The sequence below is a fragment of the Jatropha curcas genome, chromosome 7, assembly GCF_041381405.1.
Source record: "Jatropha curcas cultivar XTBG-Jc1 chromosome 7, XTBG_Jcur_1.0, whole genome shotgun sequence".
NCBI classification, from domain to species: domain Eukaryota; kingdom Viridiplantae; phylum Streptophyta; class Magnoliopsida; order Malpighiales; family Euphorbiaceae; genus Jatropha; species Jatropha curcas.
In genome coordinates this window covers 25,310,154-25,322,641 of record NC_143157.1, presented here as the reverse complement: position 1 = coordinate 25,322,641, position 12,488 = coordinate 25,310,154, and the positions used below count along the sequence as shown (strand labels likewise).

At 33.6% G+C, this 12,488-nt stretch overlaps 2 protein-coding genes across 3 annotated transcripts; both read left to right on the top strand.

Moving 5' to 3' along the window:
- The first annotated feature begins 784 nt into the window (after positions 1-784).
- Positions 785-3,474, top strand: LOC105633093 (Na-translocating NADH-quinone reductase subunit A). Its single transcript, XM_012215626.4, has 3 exons — positions 785-1,137; positions 2,823-2,923; positions 3,031-3,474. The coding sequence occupies exons 1-3, from the start codon at positions 1,080-1,082 to the stop codon at positions 3,304-3,306; spliced, it is 435 nt and encodes a 144-aa protein (XP_012071016.1). The 5' UTR covers positions 785-1,079; the 3' UTR covers positions 3,307-3,474.
- Positions 3,475-4,618: 1,144 nt separating this feature from the next.
- On the top strand, positions 4,619-11,552 carry LOC105633092 (DEK domain-containing chromatin associated protein). 2 transcript variants are annotated; one of them, XM_089724120.1, is made up of 12 exons: positions 4,619-4,777; positions 6,062-6,933; positions 7,057-7,090; positions 7,701-7,780; positions 7,992-8,051; positions 8,228-8,338; positions 8,753-8,833; positions 8,946-9,023; positions 9,388-9,883; positions 10,128-10,255; positions 10,599-10,629; positions 11,125-11,552. In XM_089724120.1, the coding sequence occupies exons 2-12, from the start codon at positions 6,070-6,072 to the stop codon at positions 11,283-11,285; spliced, it is 2,124 nt and encodes a 707-aa protein (XP_089580246.1). In that variant the 5' UTR covers positions 4,619-4,777; positions 6,062-6,069; the 3' UTR covers positions 11,286-11,552. The 2 variants fall into 2 exon arrangements, with proteins under 2 accessions (XP_089580246.1, XP_089580247.1); XM_089724121.1 differs by having other exon boundaries at positions 4,620-4,777; positions 5,902-6,933.
- Positions 11,553-12,488: the final 936 nt, after the last annotated feature.

The following is a 12,488-nucleotide window of genomic DNA, read 5'->3' as shown; positions in this document are numbered from 1 at the left end:
ACTCGATGTAATAATGTGCGAAGAGCACATTTCAATTTCTACTATGGGCAGTTTTTCAAACTCCTCTCGGTAAAATCATAAGGGTAAAAGTAAATTTAGAATTTTACATATATAGTACTGTTTAGATCTTGTGATTTTGCTTTTATGACAAATTTAACCTAGCACAAACCCCAAACCTCTTAAGTACTATTTTATTTTTCTTTTTCTTTTTTTTTTTTTTTTTAATGTTTCACTCGAGGAGAGAAACCCTTTTCTTTCCTTGATGGGTTATGTTATTGGTTTTGTCTTCATCTTGCAATGGAGATTTCAACATGCACTCATATCAAAATAATTTAATGTCTTAGTATATTATTAATAATTACATTTTTAATTTATTTAGTTTACATTTTAAACCTTACCATTTAATAAATACAATACAACAGTATTTTGCTTTTATTTTCTTTATTTTTTTTTCAAATACTATATTTATCTCTTTTTTTGTTATTAATATGTAATTATTATAAACTAAAATAAAAATAAATGCATTGATAAAAAATACATTAAATTTAAAATAAAAATATATGAATATATAGGGTTTTCTCATTATAACGGTTCCAATTGGATTTGCTATCCTGCAAATTGGAACCGTTGGTAAAAGTGAATTGTCTTCCAACTTAAAATATTGACCGTAGATTAAGCATACCGCAAGCGGTGAACTCAGATCCTCAAATGCGGGCAGAAGGACGAAACTACCCTCAATTCCTTTTACCCCATACAAACCGATTACGAAAATCAGAGGGGCCAATTCCGGTAATAAAAATCACACAAAACAATCACAGCCATTAACGCACAGAGTTCTCTAGTTTCTACCTTCTAGGGTTAGGGTTTTATTAATTTCTATGCAATAGAACAGATACTTTGCGTATTTGGAGATTCTTTGCTTACACTATATAATAAGCTCTCGTTGCGTTTGATAATAATCACAAGAATATATTTTTTTTTTGTTCTATTGGGTTGCGAGCTGGTGAAAATTATCTGATCTGATCTCTTCTGGGCTTTAGCGCCCTGTGGCCATTGAAATCGATGATCGTCAGCGTCCCATGGACCACTCTCAATCGCATAACACTCCTCCAGTCAATGATGAAGAAGATGAATGGGGTATTTTTATCACTTCTTTTTTAGTTTCTTTCTTTTCTGTTTGGTTCCCAAGAAAAAAAGAAACACGTTTCGATCTTAGTTGCTTGATTGTGATAATTTATTTATGTTATTGAAATAGTTGTTTATGGCTGTTGGCCAGTAAACAGGTTTGCTAGTAAATTGGACTTCTTATTTCGGATTCTGCTAAATTGGGTGTCTTAGTTTTTGTCATCAGTGTTAAAATTGTGAATGCAGAGGTTATAAGGTAGCTTGGCCCGTTTTTTTCTTTTTTTGCTCATGTTGTCTTCAAATTTTTCATTGCTTCATTGTGCTGTGTTTATTATTTTTGCTTTTTCTTAGTATTTGTATAACTTGCTATTTTTGTTTGTAACTGAAGCAAGCAGTTCCCTCTGATTCAGTACATCGTCTCAGGAAAAAAATAATAGAACTTGATAAAATGATTTAATAACTTTGAGTTTATGAGTATAGTTGTCTGTGGTGAGTATTAAATGGGCATATTAATTATTTCTTTGACTAAGGTAAATAATTGATAGTAATTCTGAAGGGTAATATGGGAAAGTTATGGGCTGTAATGCTTTGACTTCTGATAATGACAAAGAAATTGGAATGGACAAGGGAGAAAGTGGTTAGATAATGAGTCGGGAAACTTGGAATAGAAGTCTATTGGTAACTTGAAGTAGATGTTTTATGTGAAGAAAACAAGTGCAAACTTGAAACTACTGCTGGAGAAGTTGCTTCCAAAGTTCTAAACACAGCAATTGTTTGTGCCATATTATTGTCCTTTTTAATTCATCATAAATCATCATAATATAAATGAACAAAGATTGTATGACATTGTGGTTCAGTGTCTCTGTCATGCACTGATGGATTTTAATTCCTGGCTGCACAATGCTTGAAAGCTTTTTGGCTGTATAATTAATTTTCTTAAATACAACTAGTTGAATTTATAATAGGTAAATGTCACAATGCAGTTGCTTTTGTTCTGATATTGCAAACATGGTATTTGTTGAACATTATCTGGCCATACATATAACTCCCATTTAAGCATGTTTAACATGTTATTATTTGCAATTGATCAATCAAGTAATGCTTTGATTTTATTGATGAATATCTCATGTCAAGTGGAGACCATATGGATGCCATACTAATTTTTCCTGGGCCTTTGTTTTGTCTTTTCTATTTTTTCCCTCTACGTTCTGTTAATACCTTTTCCATTCATTACTATGCATATAGTCTGTGGTTCGATTTCTATATTGAAAAGCTTGCATCAACCTAGAATTGCTGGATCTCAAACATAATGTGGCACTTGATTATTCTGGCTAATGTATCATGTATGTCCTCGAGAATGATGTAAATTTCTTATATGGATGCAATTAACGATTTGGTCCAGGATAATGTACTTCCTAGCATAGCCTGTCTTATCGCTGGCATCCAGCATCATTTGTGTTTTTTGAACAAGAGGCCAACTTAGCTTGGATAATTTATCTGTACGTAGTTGCATTATGCCATTGTCATATGGAATCGAGTGTGCATGTGTATGGATTTGTTTGTCATTGCATTGGGGAGGTAGCTGTCTCTTCCAAATCACATTTTATGTATATGTTGTATCAGCATATTATAATTTCTGAAATTCAGCTACAACTTCTGTGGATTGCTAATCTCTGAACTTGTATTTATTGTGCTAGACACTGATGGATTTGTGATTCCAAGCTTGGGAATAGAGGACATTGATCATAGTAGACCTGATGCTTCTATAGTAGAATCATCAAAACCTACTTCTCCAAAGGTTAGCTTCGGCAGCCATGCTCAATTTGCTTAACTGATTTGATTTTGTGTTTGGACATTAAAATAATTGCTGCATTTATTTTTGTTGTCCTGTTTGCACGGACAAAGAAAGAAGAGAACATTTACCTTGGACCTCACGGTGCTCCTCCTTCACAATCAAAGCAGCAAGAGCTGAATTCTTCTGGACGTAAACAACGGTTCAAGCAGAAACTAAAGGAAGCAGATAGGAGAACTAGTGGAACAGGGAGGGAAAATAAGTTAGAGAATTTGCGGGAGCTAGTAGGTGGTACAAAGGGAAGTCCCAATATGACAAAGGGTTCTACAAGGGACTGGTTAGACCCACATTGCCATGAATCACAGTTTGAGAAGTGGTCGTCTCAGTGAGTGGCTGAGTCGGTACCTATTAATATCTCTAGTTTAACTCTTTGCAAAAACTATTTTTGAATTGAAATATCATTTTAGAGATACCATATTTACTTAAAGTCATGTATTATGAACCATGTACTATGACAGTAATCGTTTATCAATTCGACTGTCGGGTGTTGCTTCGAATGCAGAATATATCATGACAATACACTTTTAAGCCTTTTGATGCCATTAACAGGTTATTTGTAATGACTTCCTTAAGTCTTGAGGTCGTACCTACTAATAAAACTAATGCTTGTAGATAACAATTGCAAGAAATCTCTCTAATTTGTCAGAGGTTGACATTCTGCCTCTTTATTTCGGATGGAAAATTAACTGTCTTGATAGTTATTAATTAGCTTAATAGTGTTCAACGCGTTGCGATGTACGATCTTATCACTTCCTCTTTAATATGATCCACTGATTCTGATTACATAATTAATGAATAATTAGATGGTAATCATGTAGAACTTATCTTTCAGAGTAGTTGGATCAATACCAATAATTATTTAGTTCATTTTTTATTACCTTTATGCTAACGCGACAACCATATTCAATTGGATTGGCATTATCTTGAAGATCTGATAATCATTTCATTTGTTAATAACCTTCAAACAAATAACTACCAACAGCATTTTGTCTAATACTTTCATCTCCCTAATTTTAAACTTTAAAATTTCGCCTCTGATTGAAATCCATTTATATAAAATTCATAACTAAATAAAATTCATTTAAATATTATTTATTTTTAATTTAATTTTCAAATCGTAACTAAATAAAATTCATATTTTTAGAATTTAGTACAAACTAAATCAAATTAAAAATTTTTGAAAATCACAATTTATGATTAATTTAAATGAATTTGATTCAATTTGGATGTTTTGAGGCGAGTCATAAACATTTTTATCAATTTGTTTTCAGTAGGATTAAAGCACTGAAAACTATATAAACATTGGAAGGATTTGATTTGACGTGTGAATAACGGTTCTGCTGTTTATATTTATTTATTTTTTAATGAGTATTATTATTATTATTATATTGAACTACTGATTAACTTTTGCCTTAAATTTCTAACTTGATGGCCCCACCAATGCAAAATGCAAAGATGCCACCTTACTGACGCGGGCGAATATTAAATCACAGCCGTTGATTTTTCAGATACTCTCAGCCGTCCATCAACTTTTCTAATCTCGATCTCCTCTCGCCCACGTCTGACAGTTCTATCCGACGTGGCAATTAACCGCATTTTAAATCCGAATTCAAGTCCGTCCTATAAATTCCATCCTCAAAATAAAGCTCCACTTTTTATTTTTAATTTTTTCCAGTCTCAGTAACGAGAAAAGAAATCGAAGGTCTGAAATGTGCCCGTAGTGAGAGAGAGAGTGTCTTAGAGCTCAAAAGACTTTGCATTTAAGCCTTCAAATCAACAGACTAGGGCTTCTAATTCTCTGTAAGTTTCAATTTCTGTTTTAAATTTTATTTATTGCTTTCCATTTTTTCTGTTTTTTGGGTTTCAGAATTGTGTTTTTTCCAAATGTACTTGTAATTATGGTACAGAATTTCTCTTTTGAAGTTTAGGGTTTAGAGGTATGTTTGTTTTGGATGGCAAATACTGATTTATTTTTCCTTTTGGTTTTTTTGATGTTCGGCACGCGAAATTGAATTCAGTGTTCTGTTTGATGGCCAAGAACTTGCTTAAAAGAAGTAATTTTTGGATTTTGAATGAGGGAATTTTCTGATAGGGGCGTGAAACTCGAAATTTGTGCTGAATTGAGGTTTTTTTTGTTCCTGAATTAACTTAATTCAGTTTAGTTTTCACGCTTCCTCCATAAGCTTACGAGAAATCAAACTGAAAGATTTTAAATTTTGGACTTTGAACGAGGGGATTTTTCTATACGGACATGGAACTTGAAATTTTTGCTAAATTGAGTTTAATTAAAGTTTTTTGGTTTTGAATTAGCTTAATTCAGCTTAGTTTTCACGCTTCCTCTGTAAGGATATGATACAATAAACTTAAAGATCTGAATTTTTCCCCGAATTGTCCTCTTCTTTTTCCTTGTTGCCACATTGGATATCACTGTACCATGTAACAGTTGCAACTTGTAATGCTTTTGTTTTCTTTTTACTCCGTGTTTAGAATCTGTTCGAGCTTTTTAGGTCTTGTGAGTAATTACATATTCTGTAGATTTGTGTAGTTCTGGTTTTTTCTTTTTCTTTTTTTGGGGGGTGGGGGGTCAATTTTGCTCACAAATTGTAAATGTTGGTTTGAATGAAGTATTTTGCTTTATGGGCCATTTTGTCACATATCCCTCTAGTTTGAATGTTTCTTCGTTTTCTTCTGTGTGAGTTTTTGCTTTGGGACATTGGTGGGACAAAAAAGTTTATCACTAAACTTTTACAAACAAAGATATTGCTTATGATTGTTGCGTGGAAATTTAACTATTCATTTCGACGCAATTGTTACCATCTATTAAAATACTATGTTTAAAGGCAGAATTTTCTTGTTAAAAATTTGTAGGGATATATTCTTTTACTTCTAAAAATATGATAATCTTTTTTGGTAAATTATTGCAGTGCACCTGGATTTTTCTTCTCCTTTTTGGATTTTACTGACTCATGGATTAAATGTGGACTTCTCCCAACTAACATCTTAATTATCTCCTAAATACAACATTCTGTTATCAAAGTTCAACTGGATTTTAGAGTGAAGGAAAAATTTAACTTTCTGCTGTAGAATTTACTATGGGTGAGGAAGAAACAACAACTGAAGCTCCAAAGGTAGCTGAAAATGGGACTAGTGCACCAGAGATATCTGGTAAAGTTGTGACAGAGAAAACAGAAGAGGAAAGTAATAAAGTGAAAGAAATAGATGAAGATAAAAATGATAATGAGAAATCTGTGACTGAGAAAATGGATGAAGACCCCAAGGTGAATCAGGAAAAAGAAAGCAATGGAGATACAGAAAGAGAAGAGGTAGAAGAAGAGAAAGAGGTACGAAAAGAAAAGGATGAACACAAAACTGAAGCCATGGAAGACGAAAAGGCAGAACATAAAGCTGAAGCCATGGAAGAAGAAAAGACAGAACACAAAGCTGAAGCCAAGGAAGAAGAAAAGGCAGAACACAAAGCTGAAGCCATGAAAGAAGAAAAGGCAGAACACGAAGGTGAAGCCATGGAAGAAGAATTGGAGCCAAAAGGAGATGAAGAAGTAGAAGAAAAGGAGGAAACCAAGGAAGAGGTAGAAGATAAGGTCAATGGGTCCAAGGATAAAGGAGAGGAGGAAACCAAGGAAGAGGTAGAGGATAAGGTCAATGGGTCCAAGGATAAAGAAGAGGAGGCGGAAACCAAGGAAGAGGTAGAGGATAAGGTCAAAGGGTCCAAGGATAAAGAAGAGAAGGTGGAAGAGAATGAGAAGGGGTCAAAGAAACGTGCAAAAGGGAAGAATGCTGGAGAGAAAGTTCAAAAGAAGAAGAAGTTAGGGGAAGAAAAGAAACAGTTAGAGCCAAGGACTCCTGTCACTGACAGGCCACAACGTGAGCGAAAATCTGTTGAAAGGTTGGTGGCATCTATTGAAAAAGATGCTGTCAAAGAATTCCATATTGAAAAGGTGTTTTTTTTCATTATTATTATCATTATTTTTGTTATTGAATTTTCCTAGTGAAACTCTATTTTTTTTTTTGTTATGTGGAGATTTAAATTTATACGTGATAATTTGCCATGGAAATTGCAGGGCCGTGGTACCCCTTTGAAAGATATACCTAATGGTATGGTCTATCTTTTATGTACTTAATTCTTGCTTAATTGGTTGCTAGGGCAGTTGAACAATATTATTTATTTATGGTTGCTCCCTTTTTTGGTTTTGGAATCTGCATCTGGTTATTGCTTGATTGATATTTTGTTGTTAAAATATGATTTCTATTCAATTGAAGAATTTATGCCAGTTGTTCATTAATATGAGATATTTTTTCTGGTTAATGTCTAACTTAGAACCATGAGAAGTGTCTATTGGTTTCCCTGTGATAGAACATTTGGAATATTGTCCATTTTTCGAAAACTTGTGATTCTGTACAGGCCAGTGGATCTAAAGAAACTGAGTTTCTTCCAATATCATGCAATATTCATCAAATTGGATGCAACTTTACAGATTCCTTTTTCATTTTGATTTATCCAGTTCAGATTGAAGAACTATCCATTTTTTTCATATTGTTTGAGCTTGAGAGTAAAAACTGATGGCTTGAAATTATTTTTGTATGACATTATTTTTGTAAGGTTATGACGGTGCTTAAAATTTTGTTGGAATTTCTTTTCTTTGTATGTTTTCAATTCAAATGGCTGTTCTAACCTACAGGGGCCTCGTACTTGTTTTCTCTGCAGTGGCATTCAAGTTGTCCAGAAGGAAGACTGATGATACCTTTAAACTGCTCCATACGATTCTCTTTGGGAGGAGAGGAAAGGTAATCCAACTACTGTTCACTTGGTATTTGTTTATGTTTATACTGCCGTGTTATTATCTTTTTGCTCCATAGTAAAAGGATATTCTTTGCAAAAATAAAAAAAAAATAAAAAAATAAGATCTTGCATAAATAGTTGCCTATGAGATGTAAAAGCTAACATTCATGTTATTCCAACCTATCTTTATGCAACTTCAGTTCTTTGCTTTTGCAGGCGATTCAAATCAAGAGTAATATATCCCGTTTTTCTGGTTTTGTATGGCATGAAAATGTGGTAAGATTATCAACAAGAGAAACTCCTTCCATATATTAATATGAGTATTTACATGCGTATTATTATTATTATTTTAACTAATGCTTAAGAACTTGGTTCATCACCCTGCAACCAATCGTTTGTTATGATATTTGACGTTTGTATGCTGAAAAAATTTTTCTCCACATTTATTGCAGGAAAAGCAAAAGATTAAAGTGAAAGAAAAATTTGACAAGTGTAATAAAGAAAAGTTGCTGGAATTTTGTGACGTGCTTGACATATCAGTTGCAAAGGCAACTACAAAGAAGGTTGATTTGTCTAATAATTTCCATTAACATCTAGGGCTCAGTTGCTTAAGTGGTCCAGTGATTGATTTTTGTGCTGTCATCTCCCCCAGAGAAAGCAACTTTTTGACTGTTGAAAACCTTTCTGTTGCTCTTTTTTTCATTGTTAATTATCATGTATGCATGCAAACTCAATTAATGCAAAGATTTTGCTGCTCTCTGTGTGTGTATGTGAGTGTATTGACAAATCTTCTGATAACAATCTCATTCTGTAATTCTGAGCCATGTGGTATAAGGTCAAATGCATGCTACATAAACCCTACTTTCATTATGATGCAGGCAGCAGTATATATTTGCACTCTAATTGTCATGCTTGCTTCCTTCTCGTAGTTGAATGCAATGTGCTGTTCTTATTTTACTAGAAATATTTTCATGCAGGAGGACATTGTTGCCAAGTTGATAGAATTTTTGTTGGCCCCTCATGCTACAACAACTGTGCTACTTGCAGAAAAAGAGAAGGTTTTTTTCCTTTTTTCTTGCTTCCATTTCTTACAAGTTCAATTTTTGAGACATCAAATATTTTAAGCTTGTGGGATCTGTTTTAAGTTTTAAAGTTTCATTTGATTATTAGGCAAGCAAGAGCAAAAAGCGCAAGAGGATGACCAAAAGCTCAGCCTCTGGGAGTTCATCTTCAACACGTTCAGCAAAGGTATATTCTTCTGCTAATATTGTAAATATGAATTTTTTAAAAAAAATTTAACTAATACTGGGTATCCCTTGGAACATTTTTCTGTGGTACTGCATTTCCATTGTATTAAATGACATTATAGCTTTTTTTTTTTATATCTTGTTGCATATCTTGTATGTTTTGTTATGAAGGTTTTTCCACCTTAAAAAAGGTGAAGACCTGCCTCATGGTATCATACAACATCATTTAGCAATTCTACTATTGGGGAAAACTAATCAGATTGCGTAGCCCTTTATTTCTTCTATCTGTATTGCTGTGTGCTTATACTTGCCATTATTATATTTTTCATTTCATTTTCTTTTTAATATACGTGGCACGTTCACAGAGTCAAAAAAAGTCCGAGTATTTTTCAAAATCTGGTAAGAAGGGTACACCTGATTCAGAAGAAGAATCAGATGAAGAAAAAGGAGAGGAGGAGGAGGAGGAGGAGGAGGAGGAAGATGTGGAAGAAGAAGAAAATGTAGAAGAAAATGAAAATGGTCTTCCTGAAAAATCTGATGCTGAGATGCCTGACCATTCTGATAATGATGAAAATGAATCTGAAGAGGAATCTGAAGAAGATGTTGGTAAACGCAAAAGAAGCTCAAAAACATCATCTAGAAAGAAGGAATCTGCTGAAAAAGCTAAACCCAGGAAAATCACAATTTCCACTAAATCTGGTCCGCCAAAAGGATCAACTAAAAAATCTTCATTGAAACACTCTGAAGCTGATGAAGACAGTGATGCAAGTCCAAAAGTTTTCTCAAGGAAGAAGAAAAGTGAAAAGGCAGCAAAGGAGAAGTCCTCTACTCCTGCAAAATCTCCTTCCAAGGAGAAAACAGGTATTTTGTTTTGTTTTTTTTTTTTTTTAAGTCATTTCTTCTCATTTGGCGCATGGAAATTGGTCTATTTGGCCAAAAGATCTTAAAGTCTGAAGATGTAATAATTTGGTTATCATAAATTCATCAATTTTTAGTTTCTTTCTTGTATATCATAATGATAAAATAGAACAACATGGATCTTGATTCAAGTGCAATCGTTTTTCCTGATAAGAAACCACTAAAAGTACACTTTTTCCATAATAAGGTAAAAAGAAGGCTGCAAAAGGGAAGGAAAAGGCTACAGGTACAGCCAAGGAGGATAAATTGAAGCCAACTGATAATGAACTTAGAGATGCCATATGCGAAATTCTTAAGGAGGTGGATTTCAATACGGTAAGATTCATTACTAGTTGGCTGCTTACAGGTCTTCGTAGCAGTTAAACGCCCATAAATGAAAGGATAGTGGTTTTTTTTTTTGTGATTAAGGTTAATAGTTAATATAGCAATTCTTGTTTCTCATATGGCTGTGTTAATTTCTTGTGTACTCCTAAGTTGGATTTTGTAATATTTCGAAAAGCTGCTTTTTCCTTTTTCTTCATGTTCCAAGCTGCATTCTTCAAGAATTGCTGCTTGCAGGCTATTTTTCTTTTCTCATAAAACAAAGAATACTATATTCTCTTTTTGGGTACAAGTAATGCTTTTTTCACTAACTTAAGCTGTAATCTGACTTTTGCAGGCTACATTCACTGACATTTTGAAGCAACTTGGTATGCATTAACTTATGTTGTTTGATTAGATTCTTTTGAATTCTATTTATCCCAGGAAATCCAATGGAAGAACACTAGCCTTAGTTTTTAAAAATTTTGAATTCCCACCAAACATTAGACATGTCTGAACTTTTAAATGATATGAAGAACAATAACTTGAAAGAAAAGGTATTTCTCAAAGAATCATATTATATTTGTTCATTTTGCTAGACAAGAGTGGATGCTTAGAAAAGCCATGTGCAGTTAATTTTCTCATAGTCAAAGTGATCCTCATTGTTCAAGAAGTGGAAAGGTCCACATGTTAATAATTTCAGATACATTCAATTTTAATCATGGATTCGGACGAGAAACCTTCTTACAAGTGCTCATCATCAAAAAAAAAAAAAAAAGGATTCCCTTCTTTTCATTTACTTATTTATTATTTTTTTAACCTCTTGCACTGGAAGCTAAAACTGTTGTCTATTACTTGTTGCCTGAAAAATGTCTGCTTTACAGCTCGTCAATTTGACACTGATCTTACTGAAAGAAAGTCATCCATAAAAATCATGATCCAAGAAGAGCTCACCAAACTAGCGGATGAGGCTGATGATGAAGATGGAGAGGGTGATGCTGAGAAAGATGAGAATCAATCTGCTGGTCAAGAGGTTGAGGCCTGATGCTTGTATCATGACTGCCTGAAGATAGTGTAGCTATTTATGCTGCCTTCTATCGCTGTAATTTGCACCTAGTAATACGCACATAATACTTTTTAGTCTGTCAGTAAAGAAAGTTATGTAATTTATTATTAGTTTTTTAATTACTGGCAGAGCAGAACTCTTATTTTTCTAGGAAATGTAGAGTTGGAATTGAAGCTGTATTGCAGGATAGCAGCACATGTGTACACATTAACATAAAATGTAGGAATTTTTTGCCCTTATCCATTATTTAACTGACCCTTTAAAATCTCCCTGAATATATTTCTTTTCTCAATGTTTCTTCTAAATTATGACAGGAAATGCATAACCTGGTAAACGATCATTGAAGGTGTCCATGTGACTGAAAAGTCATATGCTGCAATTACCATAGGAAGTAGATGGAAAGGGTTCAGGTTCTGGCAGTTTCTTATGTAACCAAAGCATGTGAAGAAATGACAAGACTACATGATATGGAGATGATAAAAGCACTTCATTTTGGTAGTGGCTTAATGCATAAAATTGCCCTAGTTGTACGAGATTTGTCTTGTAGCATCCTTAAATTTATTGGAATTTATCATATCGTACACTTTCACATTTCAGTAATAATTATATCTCTGACTAAAATGAAATAATTTTGCAAAAGTTCAATCATGATTCTGCATTTTTATATTTTATTTTGGAGATGAGCCTAATTGTTATTGAAATGTAAAAATATAAAGTCACGATAAATCTCACGTAAACTTGAAAGTGCCACGAGACAAATCATGTATACTTAAATATATGCATTAGGCCTTTTGGTGATTGTTGTTAGGAATTCACTTTACTCTACCATTTGGCTGTGATCATGGATGGCAATGGAGTATATAGGCCTATGGTGATGCAAATTTTTTTTCTTTAAAGACAGAAAATGGTAAATCAAACACCATAAAATGTGATATGCCCTAGGAGAGACTATTTGCTGAGTAGAAAATGGAAAGGTGTTATCAAATAATAAACCAAGCATAAAAAAGTCTGTTTCCAACGGGAAAGGTACCCAATTGTGAGCCCTCAGTAGTCAACTCATATAGAGATGAAGAGACATGTTTAAAGCCAACCTGCCAGCCTGGTTATCAATGAGTGGTCGTTCTAATTGACCTAAAGATGAGCCACTACTGCTTGGTAGTTGGATATTGCAATTCACTGACT

Excerpts from the sequence above, each read along its gene's own strand:
- LOC105633092 (XM_089724120.1), top strand. The coding sequence starts at position 6,070 with ATGGGTGAGGAAGAAACAACAACTGAAGCTCCAAAGGTAGCTGAAAAT. Across the intron at positions 6,934-7,056 it reads AAGAATTCCATATTGAAAAG|GGCCGTGGTACCCCTTTGAA; the intron begins GTGTTTTTTTTC and ends TGGAAATTGCAG. Across the intron at positions 8,834-8,945 it reads TACTTGCAGAAAAAGAGAAG|GCAAGCAAGAGCAAAAAGCG; the intron begins GTTTTTTTCCTT and ends TTTGATTATTAG.
- LOC105633093 (XM_012215626.4), top strand. The coding sequence starts at position 1,080 with ATGGACCACTCTCAATCGCATAACACTCCTCCAGTCAATGATGAAGAA. Across the intron at positions 1,138-2,822 it reads TGATGAAGAAGATGAATGGG|ACACTGATGGATTTGTGATT; the intron begins GTATTTTTATCA and ends TTATTGTGCTAG. Across the intron at positions 2,924-3,030 it reads CAAAACCTACTTCTCCAAAG|AAAGAAGAGAACATTTACCT; the intron begins GTTAGCTTCGGC and ends GCACGGACAAAG.